The sequence below is a fragment of the Trachypithecus francoisi genome, unplaced genomic scaffold (assembly GCF_009764315.1).
Source record: "Trachypithecus francoisi isolate TF-2019V2 unplaced genomic scaffold, Tfra_2.0 Lachesis_group15, whole genome shotgun sequence".
Classification (NCBI taxonomy): Eukaryota; Metazoa; Chordata; class Mammalia; order Primates; family Cercopithecidae; genus Trachypithecus; species Trachypithecus francoisi.
The window spans coordinates 106,244,846-106,262,466 of record NW_022681460.1 but is presented as its reverse complement, the minus strand read 5'-3'; the positions used below and the strand labels follow the sequence as shown (position 1 = coordinate 106,262,466).

Sequence of the window (17,621 nt, the reverse complement as noted above, 5' to 3'; positions counted from 1 at the left end):
TTTTTTTTTTTTTTTTTTTTGAGGCGGAGTCTCGCTCTGTCTCCCGGACTGGAGTGCAGTGGCCGGATCTCAGCTCACTGCAAGCTCCGCCTCCCGGGTTTACGCCATTCTCCTGCCTCAGCCTCCCGAGTAGCTGGGACTACAGGCGCCCGCCACCTCGCCCAGCTAGTTTTTGTATTTTTAGTAGAGACGGGGTTTCACCGTGTTAGCCAGGATGGTCTCGATCTCCTGACCTCGTGATCCACCCGTCTCGGCCTCCCAAAGTGCTGGGATTACAGGCTTGAGCCACCGCGCCCGGCCGATTTCCTCCTTTTTTAAGGCCACATAATATTCCATTGTGTGGATATGGCATATTTTTTCCCATTCATCTGTCAATGGACGTCTAGGTTGCTTCCATCTCTTGGCTATTGTGAATAATGCTACAGTGAACATGGGTTAAAATACATCACTTCTAGAGCCTCAGTTTCCTCATCTGTAAAATGGGGATAATCATGCGTGCCCCATTGTTGCTGGCACATGAAGGAAGCCTGATAAATCATGCTCCTAGCACCTTTCACTTTTCCTTCAAGATGCTTCTCCCCACCATAATGATGCCCTTTTAATGTTATGATTCATTTCACTCTCTTTGTTCCTCATGAGGATGTAAGCTCCAGGCCTGCCTCATTCATCCCTGTATGTCCAGCCTGAGAAACAGTACTTGGTACAAAGTTAGCACTCAATGGAGTACTTGTTGCAAAATAAGTAGAGGGATTTTGATGGAGTGTTTGGGCTAAGTGTTGCGTAACCGTGAGGTTTGCTGATTTCGGGGTCACACACAACTGAGTTCTGCTTTCAGATCCACCACTTAACCTCTCTGTGCCTCAATTCCCTCCTCTGTAAAAAGACCATGGAGCATAGTTGTGCATGTTAATAATAGTAATAAATATTAATCATACTGTATATAAAGCGTTTTGTGCCGCATGCATCACACAGAAAGGACTCGGGAAACAGGGTCCATGAAGAGGAATGACACGTGAATGGTGCTATCGCTGTTCTGAGATACACATTTTGTTCTGAGATTCAATACCGTTTATGTAAAAAATACACATGCCAATGAACAAAACAGGTTTTTAGCAGAAAGATCTACAAACAGAAGGATGCACAGAAAACACATTTAAATGATGTTCTGGAAAGAGGGAACAGGGAGAAAGGAGAGATGATAAAAGGAAACAAACTAGGGGATAGGGGGTGCTCCAGGTTCCCAATAAGAATGGCAATCAGGGCCGGGCGCGGTGGCTCAAGCCTGTCATCCCAGCACTTTGGGAGGCCGAGGCGGGCGGATCACGAGGTCAGGAGATCGAGACCATCCTGGCTAACACGGTGAAACCCCGTCTCTACTAAAAATACAAAAACTAGCCGGGCGCGGTGGCGGGCGCCTGTAGTCCCAGCTACTCGGGAGGCAGAGGCAGGAGAATGGCGTGAACCCGGGAGGCGGAGCTTGCAGTGAGCTGAGATCAGGCCACTGCACTCCAGCCCGGGCGACAGAGCGAGACTCCGTCTCAAAAAAAAAAAAAAAAAAAAAAAAAAAAAAAAAAGAATGGCAATCAGGGCTGGACACGGTGGTTCATACCTGTAATCTCAGCACTTTGGGAGGCCGAGGCAGGCAGATTACTTGAGGTCAGAAGTTCGAGACCAACCTAGCCAACATAGTGAAACCCAGTCTCTATTGAAAAAAAAAAAAGCTGGGCGTGGTGGCATGCTCCTGTAGTCCCAGTTACTCAGGAGGCTGAGGTTGCAGTGAACCGAGATCGCACCACTGCACTCCAGCCTGGGCGATAGAATGAGACTCCATCTCAAAAAAAAAAAAAAAAGTGAATTAAAGTATGTATTCAGTGTAATATAGTTTTGGGTTTTTTTTTGAAACAGGGTCTCACTTTGTCACCCAGGCCGGAGAGCAGTGGCACGATTATGGCTCACTGCAGCCTCAAATTCCTGGGCTTAGGCGATCCTCCCACCTCAGCCTCCTGAGCAGCTGGGACTATAGGCATGCACCACCACACCCAGCTAGTTTTTAAAGTTTTTGTGAAGATGGGATCTTGCTATGCTGCCCAGACTGGTCTGGAACTCCTGGACTCAAGAAATCCTTGGTCTCCCAATGTGCTGAGATGACAGGGGTGAGCCACCGTGCGTGGCCTAATATATAAAGTGCATATTCAGTATAAAACCCAAGCATTTGACAATGTCAGAAGAACCTTCTCCACTAGGTGGGAAATGGTGGGGATGGGATCTTTGACTGAGAGGGGAGTGGTCTTCATGGGACTAAGTCTGCATTTCTGGTTTCTTTCAGGGTGGCAGCACGCAAAGGGTATCCCTGTCCCTCAAGGGGTCATGGCCTCCATGTTGCTCGCCCGGCACCTGGCCTGCAGCTTCCAGCGCAGCTACCGCCTGCTGGTACCCGGTAAGCCCCAGGGGTCTTGACAAGAACTAGTTCTAATGGAAGACACCATCCAGACTAGGGATTCCTGGGCTGGAAGAGCCCTTGGGGATAAAGGGACCAGCCAGTGAGTGTTTCTGGGACTGTCCCACTGTATTAGTCTGTTCTCATGCTGCCAATAAAGACATACCTGAGACTGGGTATTTTATAAAGAAAAAGAGGTTTAACGGTCTCACAGTTTCACATGGCTGGGGAGGCCTCACAATCATCATGGAAGGTGAAGGAGGAATAAAGGCACGTCTTATATGGAGACAGGCAAGAAAGCATGTGCAGGGGAACTGCCCTTTATAAAACCATCAGATCGTGTGAGACTTACTCAATTGACTCTCATGAGAACAACATGGGAAAGACCCAATCCCATGATTCAATTACCTCCCACCAGGTCCCTCCCACAACACGTGGGAATTATGGGAGCTACAATTCAAGATGAGATTTGAACGAGGACACAGCCAAACCATATCACCCACTATCCCTAAAACTATCACCATCACCACCTCCTTTCCCTGTCCCATCTCTGTCATATGATCCTGTCCCACATGCCTTAGTGGGAGGGGATTGGATCCACCCTGGAGCCATTCTGCCTGCAGGTAGGCGATGGCCTCCACAGCCAGATGGTCCCAGGCCATCTCTGCAGGGACCGCTGGGGAAATCACACATCTGAGGTTGCTGCTAAGGAACAAAGAAAGCCATAAACAACTCTGAAATTGACCTAAAGGCCAACTGTGTTTCAAAGTCACTGGATCACTGGACGGGAGGCACCATCTTAGGAATGTCTCACCCCCACTCCACCCCACACCCATGGCCACCTGCACAGGCTCCTTCTTCCTTCTACTTGACCTCTTCGAGACCTCCCTCCCAATAGTCCCACAAGGCAGACCCGAGTGAATCCCATTTTATAGGTAAGAGAACTGAGGCTCAGAGAAGCAAAGCCAGTTGCCCAAGGTCACACAGCCACTTGCATGCAACTCTGTCCAGCTCCGATGCTAAGTACTCCTCCATGTGCCTCCGTGTGGCTCTGGAGACAGAGCTGCCAGCAGGAGTCTCCCTTCGGATGCCCCGAGATTGGCCTCCTGCAGAGATATAAACTGCCTGGCCTGTGCCTGCCCATGAGATAGGTTCAGAAAGACCAGTGAGCCTCCAGTCTGTCCCCAGCTCTCTCAGAGCCCCTGTGCTTCTCATCACAGTGTCCCTTGTTGTCAGGCCTTACTGCCTTCTGAAGACAAACTGCTAGCCATGTCCTTGGTCTGCATGTTGAATGCTGGTATGTATGTCCTGGGTGGGATAAACAGTAGGCGTGTTCGCCCCTCCCCAGGGAGGATTAGCAGGCTTTATTTTAAAATAAACATCTTGGCCCGGCACAGTGGCTCACAACTGTAATCCCAGCACTTTGGGAGGTGAGGTGGGCAGATCACCTGAGGTCAAGAGTTCGAGACCAGCCTGGCCAACATGGTGAAACCGTCTCTACCAAAAATACAAAAATTAGCCAGGCGTGGTGGTGGACACCTGTAATCCCAACTACTCGAGAGGCTGAGGCAGGGGAATTGCTTGAATCCAAGAGGTGGAGATGGCAGTGAGCTGGATCGTGCCACTGTACTCCAGCCTGGGCAACATCGAGGCTCTGTCTCAAAAAAATAAAAAATAAATAAATAGGCCGGGCGCGGTGGCTCAAGCCTGTAATCCCAGTACTTTGGGAGGCCGAGGCGGGCGGATCACGAGGTCAGGAGATCAGACAATCCTGGCTAACACAGTGAAACCCCGTCTCTACTAAAAAAATACAAAAAGCTAGCCGGGCGAGGTGGCGGGCGCCTGTAGTCCCAGCTACTCCGGAGGCTGAGGCAGGAGAATGGCGTGAACCCGGGAGGCGGAGCTTGCAGTAAGCTGAGATCCGGCCACTGCACTCCAGCCCGGGCGACAGAGCGAGACTCCGTCTCAAAAAAAAAATAAATAAATAAAAATAAATAAATAAATAAATAAACATCTTATTTTTTAATAATTTTAGATTTATAGAGAAGTTACAAAGATATTACAGGGAGACCCCATATGGCCCTCACCAGTTTCTTCCCTTGTTAACATTTTATATCACCAAGATGCAGTTGTCAACACTAAGAAACTAGCTGGCCAAGCGCAGTGGTTCATGCCTGTAATCCCAGCACTTTTGGAGGCTGAGGCAGGAGGATCACCTGAGGTCAGGAGTTCGAGACCAGCCTGGCCCACATGGTGAAACCTCGTCTCTACTAAAAATACAAAAAAAAATTATCCGGGTGTGGTGGTGGGTGCCTGTAATCCCAGCTACTTGGGAGGCTGAGGCAGAAGAAGCATTTGAACCCAGAAGGCGGAGGTTGCAGTAAGCTGAGATTGAGCCACTGTACTTCAGCCTGGGTGACAGAGCAAGAAAACAGAGAGAGAGAGAGAGAAAGAGAGTAAGAAAGAGAGAGAGAGATAAGGAGGGAAGGAGAATAGGAGGGGATGAGGGGAGGAAGGGAGGGAAAGAAAGAAACTAGCTGACTAGCTGGGCACAGTGGCTCACACCTATAACCCCAGCACTTTGGGAGACTGAGGCAGGAAGATCGCTTGAGCCCAGGGGTTTGAGACCAGCCTGGGCAACATAGGGAGACCCTGTCTCTATGAAAAATACAAAACTTAGCTGGACATGGTGACATGTGCCTATAGTCTCAGCTACTGGGGAGGTTGAAGCAGGAGGATTGCTTGAACCTGGGAGATTGAGGCTCCAGTGGGCCATGATCATGCCATAGCACTCCAGCCTGGGTGGCCTTGTCTTAAAATAATAATAATAGATAAATGAATTTTTAAGGACACTAAGAGACTGACCTTGGTATGTTACCATTAACCAAACTCCAGACTTATTTGGCTTTCACTCATTTTTCCTTTAAGGTCTTTTTTTGCTCCAGGATCCAATCCAAGTACACATATTGCATTGATTTGTCTCATCTTCCATGGCCTCCTCTGGTCTGTGACGGTTCCTCAGTCTTTTCCTTATTCTTCTTGACCTTGATAGTTCGAGAAGTTATCAGTGGCTTTTGAAATTTTGCTTTTCCGTTTTCCTTTTCTTCTTCTTTTTCTTCGTGTGTGTGTGTGTGTGTGTGTGTGTGTGTGTGATTTTGAAACGGAGTCTCGCTCTGTCACCCAGGCTGGAGTGGTGCCGTGGTGCAATCTCGACTCACTGCAACCTCCACCTCCCGGATTCAAGTGATTCTCCTGCCTCAGCTTCCCAAGTAACTGGGATTACAGGCACCTGCCACCACTCCCAGCTAGTTTTTATATTTTTTGTAGAGATGAGGTTTCACCATGTTGGCCAGGCTGGTCTCCAACTCCTGACCTCAAGTGATCCGCCCATCTTGGCCTCCCAAAGTCTTGGGATTACAGGCATGAGCCACTGCACCCGGCTGAGGTTTTGCTTTATTTATTTATGTATTTATAAGATAAGCATATTAATGTTTACCCATAATTATGCTAAAATAAATCAGAAAGATGTAGTTATGGAGGGCTCCAAGTCAGAAAGAGAGTCTGGCACAGATGATCCATTCATTCCATAACTAAGGCTATTGAGCACTTACTGCATGCCAAGTGCTGTCCTGGGTACTGAGGATGTGGCAGTGAAGAAATTGATGTGGCTCTTTGGAGCTCTAGCCTGGTGGCACATGTGGCACCATCTTTAAAGGTCATTCTCAAGGGCATCTGAGCCTTCCTAAGGAGACACCATGGGAAGAGTACTAGATCAAGATTCATATGATTGAGTTACTGGCTTCACCACACATTAACCAAGTGAGCCTAACTGATAGACCTTATCCAAGATTCAGTTTACTTATCAGGAAAATGGGTCTAATAATCGTATCCTTCCTATTTCACAAATTTCTTGCATTAGAAGAAATGGTTCATATGAGCCAGGCACAGTGGCTCATGCCTATAATACCAACACTTTGGGAGGCCGAGGCGGGTGAATCACCTGAGCTCAGGAGGTCAGGACCAGCCTGGCCAACATGAAGATGAAACCCCATCTCTACTAAAAATACAAAAATTAGCTGGGCATGGTGGTGCACACCTGCAATCCCAGCTACTTGGGAGGCTGAGGCAGGAGAATTGCTTAGAACCCAGGAGGCAGAGGTTGTAGTGAGCCGGGATTATACCACTGCACTCCAGCCTGGGCGACAGAGCAAGACTCCATCTCAAAGAAAAAGAAATGGTTCATGTGAAAGCACTTTATTTGTATTTACAGTAAGGTGGGAAGTGTCCTAACTCCCATTTTACAAGCATGGAAATACAAGCACAATGCCAAAAAAAAAAAAAAAAAAAAATAGAAATGGCTAAATCACAGAGTTCCTTACCTTTACCTCTTCTGCATTTACTTGGCTGGAGCTGAATCCTTTTTGGCACATTTATGATTTAGAAAACCATACGGTGAGATTTTGTCTTTTCTTTTGACTTATTGATTTGGGATATCTAGTAAGCCAGAATATGGTTTTTTAAGAATACTAAAACACAGTGTTGGCAAAGATACAGGAATACGTGTACTCTCCTACACTGCTATCAGGCAAGTAGCAACCAGGGGAAGGGTTAAAAAATGATAGGAATTACAGCTTACTTTTAATCCATTTAGCCTTCACCACCACTCCTTAAGGTAAAGGAAACTGCAAGTCAGGGAAATTAAGTTGCCAGAGTCACAGAGCTGATTAGCAGCTGAGCCAGGCTTTTGAGCTAAGCCCAGTTGGCTCCAGGACCCAAGCCACTGTATTAGTTGTCTGCTGCCACATAACACATACCCCCAAATTTAGCAGCTTGGGATCCTATGTTTATTATCTCACAATTTCTGTGGTTTGGGAATCCAGGGGTGACTTAGCCAGATCCTCTGGCTCAAGGTCTGTGATGAGGGTGTAGTGAAGCTGTCAGCTGGGGCTGTGGTCTCATCTGATGGCTCAACATGGCAGTTGGAGGATCCACTGGTAGTCCCACTTACGGGGTTGTGGCTGGATTCAGTTCCTTGGAGGCTGTCAGCCAGAAGCCACTCTCTCAGTTCCTTGATATGTGGACCTCTTCACAGAGCTGCTTACAATGCAGCAGTTGCTCCCTCAAAGCAAGAGAGGGTGCCAAAAATGGAAGGCTCAGCCTGCAACCATACCCACAGTGTTTTCCTTCTTCTCCATGGTATCTCCACCCATCAGGTCACTGTGAGGCCATTAAACGTGATGATAGTTAACAATCTGAGATGGTGTTCCCAATGGCCACCATTTTATGCCTCCTCAAAACAAATAATCTTTTTTTTTTTTTTTTTGAGGCGGAGCCTCACTCTGTCGCCCAGGCTGGAGTGCAGTGGCACCATCTCGGCTCACTGCAAGCTCCGCCTCCCAGGTTCAAGTGATTCTCCTGCCTCAGCCTCCCGAGTAGCTGGGACTACGGGGGCCCTCCACCACGCCCGGCTAATTTTTTTGTATTTTTAGTAGAGAGGGGGTTTCACTGTGTTAGCCAGGATGGTCTTGATCTCCTAACCTCGTGATCCGCCCACTTCAGCCTCCCAAAGTGCTGGGATTACAGGCGTGAGCCACCGTGCCCGGCCAAAACTAATAATCTTATGTTGGTAAATAGGATACAGAGAGTGGGAGACCACATCAAAATTGTTATCGCTGGGTAGAAAATTAAATGTGTTTTCTTTTTTCCATGTTGCTTCTTGGTATCTTCCTCAATAAGCATTGTATCACAAAATAAGTTGGGTGGATAGTTGCAGGAGCAGATAAAAAAATTTTTTAACAGAAAAGCAGAGCAAATAACTCCAGTAGGACTTGACCTTCATTTTGGCCAGGCTCACGTACAGAACTTTGGCCGTTTGGGAACATGACATTCATTTATCACTCTCAGTCTAAAGATCAAGAGAACATTAGAAATGTTTGCTGCCTGCTTTATAGTTTGGAGCTAAAAATGGACTCTGGCTTGGCATGGCCATTGAGGGCTGTGAGCCCCAGAGGACCGGGCTGGACGGACCGCTCACCCACTGTGTCTAGTCGTGTGTGTCAATAACACACTCTTGCCTTCTGGATGTATTATTTTATTCATGAATGAAAATGCTTGATCATTCAGTATTAATTCAAACTGGTTTTTTGCATCTTTGTGATCATGATGAAAATTTGCCTTTGGGAGAAGTGTGTTGTTTTGCTGTAAATGTTTCTTTCAAAGGCTAGCACTAGATGAAATCAAAGATAGCCTCAGTTCTATTCATAGCGTCTAGGAAAGAGGTCAGATGGGCAAATTTCCTGCTAACCACTTGCTAGCTGTGTGATCTTGGGCAAATTAATTAACCTCTCTGAGCCTCAGTGTCTTCTTCTGTAATGTAAGAATAATAGCACAAACTCCTCAGAGGAGTTTGTGATAATTCAATGAGATAAGCCATGTCAATTGCTCTGGATGATTCCTGGTTTGTTCACCCTAAGTGCTCAATACACACTTGAATCTGCTTTTGTGTCTTCATAGATGAGATCCAAGAAAAGGTTTACTTGTCCCTTCAATTTTTCTTCTGTTCTCTTGTGGTGTGTGGTGTTATATGTCATCATTAAGAGAATATTCAATGTAGTAGTATTTGGTTGTTTTCCTCTTTTAAAAATGCCAACATTGAGATATAGAAGGAAACGCAGAAGTATTGGGATTGCAAGAACCTGGGTTCCAATACTGACTCTGCAACTCACTAGCTGTGTGACATCAGGAAAGTCACTTAACATCTCTGATCCTCATCTGTAAACTGTGAACAACAATACCCATCTATATTGTTGTATTTACTTGTGGATTACTTAAAATAGATGGGAGTTTGCCTAAATAGGGCCAGCCTAGCATTTTAGTAAAGACTGAATATGTGTTAATTTCCCCATTCCCCACTTTTCTGATAGCACAGTTGCAAACAAACTTATGGAAAACTTGATAAGAACTGATACAGTTCTTGGAACAGACCCATCTGCCTTGCACCTGTCCTCAGCATTCCTGGCTTGTGCCCCATAGCTCCCAGTTGGCCATTTCTCACCCTTTCATCACCACCTCTCCCAGCTCCTGTTTCCCCATGGCCTTGACATCCTCATTATTGCAGCTCCATTTGATCCCACGCTCTCTAGTCATTTCTCTCTGGATCCATTCAGCTGCAGCTCCCCCGTGAACTGCTCCCATTCCCAGTGTTTCCACACTCCAGTTCCCAAGAAATCTGATTGCTACAATGCAATGTCAAGACACTTTCTGGAGAAAAGAAAGGAGGATGTGTGTGTCCTCATTTAAGAACAGCTTGCTAATTTCTAATTTTTCATTTTCCTCCTTTGCTGGAAACAAAGCAAGATCTGCACCGGTGAAGAGCTATTTTTATCAAAATATGCATCCCTGAAGATCTAGTTGAAATCAATGCTGTCCTGTAATCCTGAGTTCTGGCCAAGGAAAAGATAAATAGTGTAAAAATTAAGACTGGGCACGGTGGCTCACACCTGAAATCCCAGCACTTTGAGGGGCCGAGGCGGGTGGATCGCCTGAGCTCAGGAGTTCGAGACCAGTCTGGGAAACATGGCAAAACCCCTTCTCTGCCAAAAATGCAAAAAATTAGCCAGGCATGATGTCGCATGCCTGTGATCCCAGCTACTCGGGGGTCTAAGGTGAGAGGATTGCTTGAAACCGGGATGCAGAGGTTGCAGTGAGCCAAGATTGTACCACTGCATTCCAGCCTGGGCGACAGAGTGAAACCCTGTCTCAAAAAAAAAAAAAAAAGTAGCCAGGCACAGTGTTCTGTGCCCGTAGTCCTAGCTACGTGGGAGGCTCAGGCAGGAGGATTGCTTGAGCCCAGGAGTTCAAAGCCAGGCTGGGCAACATAGCGCGACCTCATTTCTTTAAAAAAAAAAAAAGGAGCCGGGCGCGGTGGCTCAAGCCTGTGATCCCAGCACTTTGGGAGGCCGAGACGGGCAGATCACGAGGTCAGGAGATCGACACTATCCTAGCTAACACGGTGAAACCCCGTCTCTACTAAAAAATACAGAAAACTAGCCGGGCAAGGTGGCGGGCACCTGTAGTCCCAGCTACTCAGGAGGGTGAGGCAGGAGAATGGCGTGAACCCGGGAGGCGGAGCTTGCAGTGAGCTGAGATCCGGCCACTGCACTCCAGCCTGGGCAACAGAGCGAGACTTCGTCTCAAAAAAAAAAAAAAAAAAGGTCATTGAGTCATCGATATGTTCTAGGACCTTTAACTCTCTTCTAATGGAATACTCTTTAGGAATTCCCTTTTTCAGATCAAAGAGAAGAAAATAAAAGCTGGTTTTTTTCATCCTTATATAAGTGTACTGCTGTATTTTAACTGTGCTTTTTGTTCAAAAGACAGCATGATGTTACATAATTAATTCAGAAACCTTTGATAACCAAAGCAATTATGGAAAATTAAGAGTGAATTTAAATATATTTCTAAATCTCATAGCTTTGTATAGTTCAACAAGTTATCTGCGTGTGTGTCTGTGTGTGTGTGTGTGTGTGTGTCATGGGAGATCTTGGCACATTTCTTAACTTCTCTGAGCTTTAGAGCCCTCTCTTGTGTAATGGAAACAGTTTTATAGTATATTTCTTATAATATATATATTTTAGTTATATTATATATTATATATTTTAGTTATAATGTATTATATATATTTTAGTTATATATTATATAATATGTATTTTAGTTATAATGTATTATACAATACATATTTTTGTTATAATATATATTTGTTATAATATATATATATATTTTAGTTATAATATATAATATATATTTTATATAATATATTTTTGTTATATTATATACTATATATATTTGTTTATTATATATATGAAGATGAAATTCGATTATTTATGTAATTTATATAAAGTGTCCACTGATTCCCTAGTTTGGTACAATTATGGCAACCCCAGTAAGAGGAACTAACATTTCCCAACCATCGATAGTACCGGGAAGGTGAAAGATCAACAGTAACACTAAAGGGATTTCTAGGGGTTCCTGACGGTAAACCCTCACATACTTGTCTTGGATTCACTGCACCTGTCTTTCACTCACGGATCAGCAAGGCTTGGGCTTGAGCTACCCTTTGTGTTTCAGCAACATACGGAGCTAAAAAGATTTGTGGGATTAACCCGGGACATCAAACACCCTCTGTAAATTCATTATACATTATGTGGAAAATGTGAAATGCGTTTCAAACAAATGATGCATGACCATGTATTAGTCTGTTCTCGCAATACTACAGAAAAATACCTGGGATTAGGTAATTTTTAAAGAAAAGAGGTTCAATTGGCTCATAGTTCTGCAGGCTGTACAGGAAGTATGATGCTGGCATCTGCTCAGCTTCTGGGGAGGCCTCAGGAAACTTCCAATCATGGTGGAAGGAAAAGGGGGAGCAAGGTGTCTCACATGGTAGGAATAGGAGCAAGAAAGCAAGCAGGGAGGAGCCACACTTTTTTTTTTGAGAGGGAGTCTCCCTTTGTCAGCCAATCTGAAGTGCACTGGCACGATCTCAGATCACTGCAGCCTCTGCCTCCCAGGTTCAAGCAATTCTTATGCCTCAGCCTCCCTGATAGCTGGGATTACAGGTGCCTACCACCACACTCGGCTAATTTTTTTTTTTCTTTTTTTTTTTTTTTGAGACGGAGTCTTGCTCTGCCACCCAGGCTGGAGTGCAGTGGCCGGATCTCAGCTCACTGCAAGCTCTGCCTCCTGGGTTTACGCCATTCTCCTGCCTCAGCCTCCCGAGTAGCTGGGACTACAGGCGCCCGCCTCGTCGCCCGGCTAGTTTTTTATATTTTTAAGTAGAGACAGGGTTTCACCGTATTAGCCAGGATGGTCTCGATCTCCTGACCTCGTGATCCGCCCGTCTCGGCCTCCCAAAGTGCTGGGATTATAGGCTTGAACCACCGCGCCCGGCCTAGGCTAATTTTTATATTTTTGGTAGAGACGGGATTTCGCCCTGTTGGCCAGGCTGGTCTTGAACTCCTGACTTGAGGTGATCCACCCGCCTCAACCTCCCAAAGTGCTGGGATTACAGGGATGAGCCAGTGTGCCCGGCCAGCCACACACTTTTAAACAACCAGATCTCAACCGGCCTAAAAATACACAAATTAGCCAGGCGTGGTGGCGGACACCTGTAATCTCAGCTACTTGGGAGGCCGAGGCAGGAGAATCACTTGAACCTGGGAGGCAGAGGTTGCAGTGAGCCAAGATTGTGTCTCTGCACGCCAGCCTGGGCAACTGAGTGACACTCTGTCTCAAAAAATAAAAATAAATAATAAATAGACAACCAGATCTCATGAGAACTCACTTTCTCCATGACAGCACAAAGCAGGATGGTGTTACACCACAAGAAACTGTCCCCATAATCCAGTCACCTCCCACAAGACCCCACCTCCAGCATTAGGGGTTACATTTCAACATGAGATGTGGGCGGCGACATAGATCCCAACCATGTCAGACCCAAAGCTTGATTTTTAAAACAGAAACCATTTATTAAATGGGACCATCTCAACTTAGAAATGTGATGAATGATTCCTAGGTAATTTTGATAGGCACAACTGGGGCTGACTGCTTCTGGCTTCTGCAAAGCATTCTATAATACACAGGACAGTCCCCCACAACAGAGGATTATCCAACCCCAAAATGTTAATATTGTCAAGTTTGAGAAACTTTGGTCTATATACATTTGGATGTAGATTACATTTTTACAAAATTTGGATACTTTTTGGAATCTGACCTTTCACATGCTAATGCCACGGGCATCTCTCCATGTACATGAATATTCCAAATGTCAACCTCAAAGCAATTAATGGGTACATAATATTCCATGAAATGGTTGACTATGCCACATTCTATGTAGCTGACTTCTGGTGCTGGACATTTAGGTTGTTTTCTCTTTGTTTTTTGTTCGTTTGTTGAGACAGCATCTCACTCTGTTGCCCAGGCTGAAGTGCCGCAGTCATGAATCACAGCAGCCTCAACCTCCCAGGCTAAAGCAATCCTCCCAACTCAGCCTCCCAAGTAGCTGGAACTAAAGGCATTCACCACCATGCCTGGCTAATTTTTGTTTTCTGGGTTTTTTTGGTAGAGTTGGAGTTTCACCGTGTTGAAGCTGGTCGTGAACTTCTGAGCTCAAGGAATCCACCCACCTTGGACCCCCAGAGTGCTGGGGTTACTGGCATGAGCTACCACATCTGGCCCTCTTTACTGTTCTTTTTTTTTTTTTTTTTTGAGCGGGAGTCTCGCTTTGTCGCCCAGGCTGGAGTGCAGTGGCTGGATCTCAGCTCACTGCAAGCTCCGCCTCCCGGGTTTACGCCATTCTCCTGCCTCAGCCTCCCGAGTAGCTGGGACTACAGGCGCCCGCCACCTCGCCCGGCTAGTTTTTTTTTGTATTTTTTAGTAGAGACGGGGTTTCACCATGTTAGCCAGGATGGTCTCGATCTCCTGACCTCGTGATCCGCCCGTCTCGGCCTCCCAAAGTGCTGGGATTACAGGCTTGAGCCACCGCGCCCGGCCCACTGTTCTTATAGACAATATATGATGAATATTGTTTACCTCCGTCTTTGTGTACTGGTCCCATTATTTTCTTAGGATGAATCATCAAAAATGAGATTGCTCAGTTGAAAGCAATAGAAAGCTGGCATCAGATCAGGCATGGTGGCTCACACCTATAATCCCAGCACTTTGGGAGGTCAAAGCAGGTGCACTGCTTGAGCCCAGGAGTTTGAGGCCAGCCTGGGCAACATGGCGAAACCCCATCTCTACTAAAAATACCAAAATTAGCCGGGCATGGTGGTGCGTGCCTATAATCCCAGATACTCAGGAGGCTGAGGTAGAAGGATCACCTGAGCCTTGGGAGGTCAGGGCTGCAGTGAGCCATGTTGGTGTCAGTGCACTCCAGCCTGGGCAATAGAGCAAGACCTGGTCTCAAATAAATAAATAAATAAATAAATAAATAAATGGAAAGCTGGCACCAGCTTGTACTCATGCCAGTAAAACAGGATCATGCCTACTTGCCTACAACTTTGCTGACACTGGGTTTTCCCGTTTTTAAAATCTACAGTGTCCTCGTGGTAAACACTGTCCAGACACAGTGTTCCGTGGTGGTCTGGCTGGGATGGGGCTAAGGTCCTGGCACTACCTCTGTTAGGGACATTGGGCATCAGTCAGGGCAGAATCCTCATGATCTCAGCTGTCACCAGGGATTTCTTATTGTCTTTGTTTACTGCAGGATCCAGACACATTAGTCAACCCGTAGCCAAAGTCGACGTTGAATTTGATTATGATGGGCCTCTGATGAAGACGGAAGTCCCAGGGCCTAGATCTCGGGTGAGTCCAGCACACCTGAGTAGGGTATTTTGGAAAAGGGAGAAAGGGGCCTAAGAAGCAAGAGCACAGCCAAGCTTAGCGACATTGATTGTCAGCTGCTTTCAGAGAGTTCATCACCAGAGATCCGATATATTCAATTAGGCCATTTTGCCATAAGATGCCAAAGAAGGGCTGGGAGCAGTGGCTCACGCCTGTAATCCCAGCACTTTGGGAGGTCGAGGTGGGAGGACCACTTGAGGTCAGGAGTTCAAGACCAGCCTGGCCAACATAGTGAAACCCTGTCTCTATTCAAAATACAAAAATTAGCCGGGAGTGGTGGCAGACACCTGTAGTCCCAGCTACTCGGGAGGATGAGGCAAGGGAATCACTTGAATCCGGGAGGCAGAGTTTGCAGTCAGCCGAGATGGTGCCTCTGCACTCCAACCTGGGCAACAGAGCGAGACTCCATCTCAAAAAAAAAAAAAAAAAAAAAGAAGCCAACAGAGGAGGCATAACAGAGGAGATGTATCAGTTTTCTGTTACCACAGTAATGCTTCATAACAAACAGCCACAAAAATCCCACTAGCATAGAGCAAGCCAACTGCTCATGCACTTAAGGTTCATTGGGAGTTGGGTAGGCAACTCTGTTGGGCTCACCTGTATGCCTGGGGAATGGCTGGCTGTTGGTTGATCTAGGTTAGGCATGGCTTGAATCACTGCAGTGATTTGGTTCTCTTCCATGTGTCTGCCATGCTCCAGAAGGCTAGACGGGGCTTGTCCTCATGGCAATGACAAAGGTGTACAAAAGCAACAGGAGAACATGCTACAGTTCTACTGAGGCCTGGGCGCTGTATGAGTCCGCCATCACTGCTGCCTCCTTTTGCTGGCCAAAGCAAGTCATAGCTCGCCTTAAGTCCAGAGTCAAGGGCTGGGGTACAACATCCAACCAACAGTGGAAGAACATGGCAATGTTACATGGCACAGGGCTCAGAGATCAAATGCCCTTGAATTGGTCTTGAAAACTTTCTAATACAAATTTATTTTTTCTTTGCATATTTTGCATATTTCATCTGTAATGTCTTTTTTTTTTTTTTACTGTCAAAACATACTTCTTTTTTTAAATTTTTTTATTTTTTTAATTTTTATTTATTTATTTATTTTTTAATTTTTTGAGACAGAGTCTCGCTCTGTCGCCCAGGCTGGAGTGCAGTGGCCGGATCTCAGCTCACTGCAAGCTCTGCCTCCCAGGTTTACGCCATTCTCCTGCCTCAGCCTCCTGAGTAGCTGGGACTACAGGCGCCTGCCACCTCGCCTGGCTAGTTTTTTGTATTTTTTTTTAGTAGAGACAGGGTTTCACCGTGTTAGCCAGGATGGTGTCGATCTCCTGACCTCGTGATCCGCCCATCTCGGCCTCCCAAAATGCTGGGATTACAGGCTTGAGCCACCGCGCCCGGCAAAAACATACTTCTTTTGTCATTGCAACTATTTTATAAATCCAGAAATCTTTGTACTAATATAAGTGATTGTAGTTATTTTGGATAGTGTTTTGCTAACAAATGGGAGAGATTTTAAATGCATATCTCTATTGGGGAGATAGATTTTAATCTAGTAGTAGTAAAATTCTTGGAATACCTTTTCATGTTTTTTTCATGAATATTATCCTGTGTTTTTATATGGAAATATATAATTTTGTGACACTAACTGGTAACATCTATTTTATGTTGAATTACTTTTGGAGTGGAAATCTTTGTAATATCAAAGCAGCTAGTTTCTAATTCCCTGTTTCTGTATAGAATAAAGTACAAGTGGTTTATGGAGTGTTTGTATTATAATTATAAATGGTTCTTTGATATGCAAGTTAATATTTTCAGTTATTTATATTCTTAATGAAGTGTTAACACCATTTTTTCCCCAAATAACAGAGAATCTGTGTTTTTATGGACACTAGATAAACACCTTCAGCTTAAGATTTTCTTGCTAAATATTTTAGTTTATTTTATCTTTCAGGTGTCTGAATTTCAGCCTGTCTATTGTACTAGTAATTTAAGTGTGTAATGGAATAGTTTCCTGTCAACTATTTATATCAAGTAATTTTTAAAGTAATATTGTTGACTAACTAATAAAATATTAAGTTATAGAAAATGTCAAGACTTGGGAAAACATGAAAGACTTTAAGCTATTTTGGCAAAAAAGAGTGTGGACTTGCTATAATGCTTTTTTCTTCTTGCCTGCAGGCATTAATGAAACAGCTGAATATAATTCAGGTAAGTGAGGATGAGGTAACGTTCCTTCTGTTGCTTCTTTATCACAACTGAGTAAAAGACAGATGCTTAATCTGTTCTGGCTCTTGTTTTAAAATAATGTAGTTGGCTTTTGTTCTAAATGTTTTTTCTCATTTCCTTTGTGATTTCTTCTTTGACCCGTTGGTTATTTACCTGATGTTTAATGTCTACGCTTTGGTAAATTTCCCAAATGTCTTTCTGTTATTGATTTATAGTTTCATTCCTTTATGGTTGGAAAGCACATTTTTGTGATTTCAATCCTGTTAAAGTTATTGAGCCTTTTTTTATGGTCTAGCATATGGTCTATCCTGGAGAATATTCCCTCTGTACTTGAGAAGAATCTGTATTCCTCTGTTGTTGGGCAGAGCGTTCTATAGATGTTTGTTAGGTCGGTTCCTTTTAGAATATTGTTCAAATCTTCTATTTCCTTGCTCACCTTCTGCTTCGTTGTCCTCTCCATTATGGAGTGCCAGATGTTGACATCTTCAACTATTATCATCAAACTATTTTTCCCTTTGATTCTGTTTTTGCTCTATGTATTCAGGGCTCTGATGTTAGGT

The 17,621-nt window shown here is 45.0% G+C and overlaps 1 protein-coding gene across 5 annotated transcripts in view; it reads left to right on the top strand.

The window, feature by feature from the left end:
* The window catches only part of ABAT (4-aminobutyrate aminotransferase), a 111,593-nt gene that overhangs the window by 58,707 nt on the left and 35,265 nt on the right, over positions 1 to 17,621 (top strand). For 4 of the 5 annotated variants that reach the window (XM_033235796.1, XM_033235794.1, XM_033235795.1 and 1 more), the window contains exons 2-4: positions 2,327 to 2,437; positions 14,703 to 14,800; positions 17,014 to 17,043. In XM_033235796.1, the coding sequence (XP_033091687.1) occupies positions 2,368 to 2,437; positions 14,703 to 14,800; positions 17,014 to 17,043 (198 nt within the window). In that variant the 5' untranslated portion in view covers positions 2,327 to 2,367. Of the gene's footprint in view, positions 1 to 2,326; positions 2,438 to 5,365; positions 5,395 to 14,702; positions 14,801 to 17,013; positions 17,044 to 17,621 lie in introns of all 5 variants that reach the window. The other variant, XM_033235792.1, reaches the window with a different exon arrangement.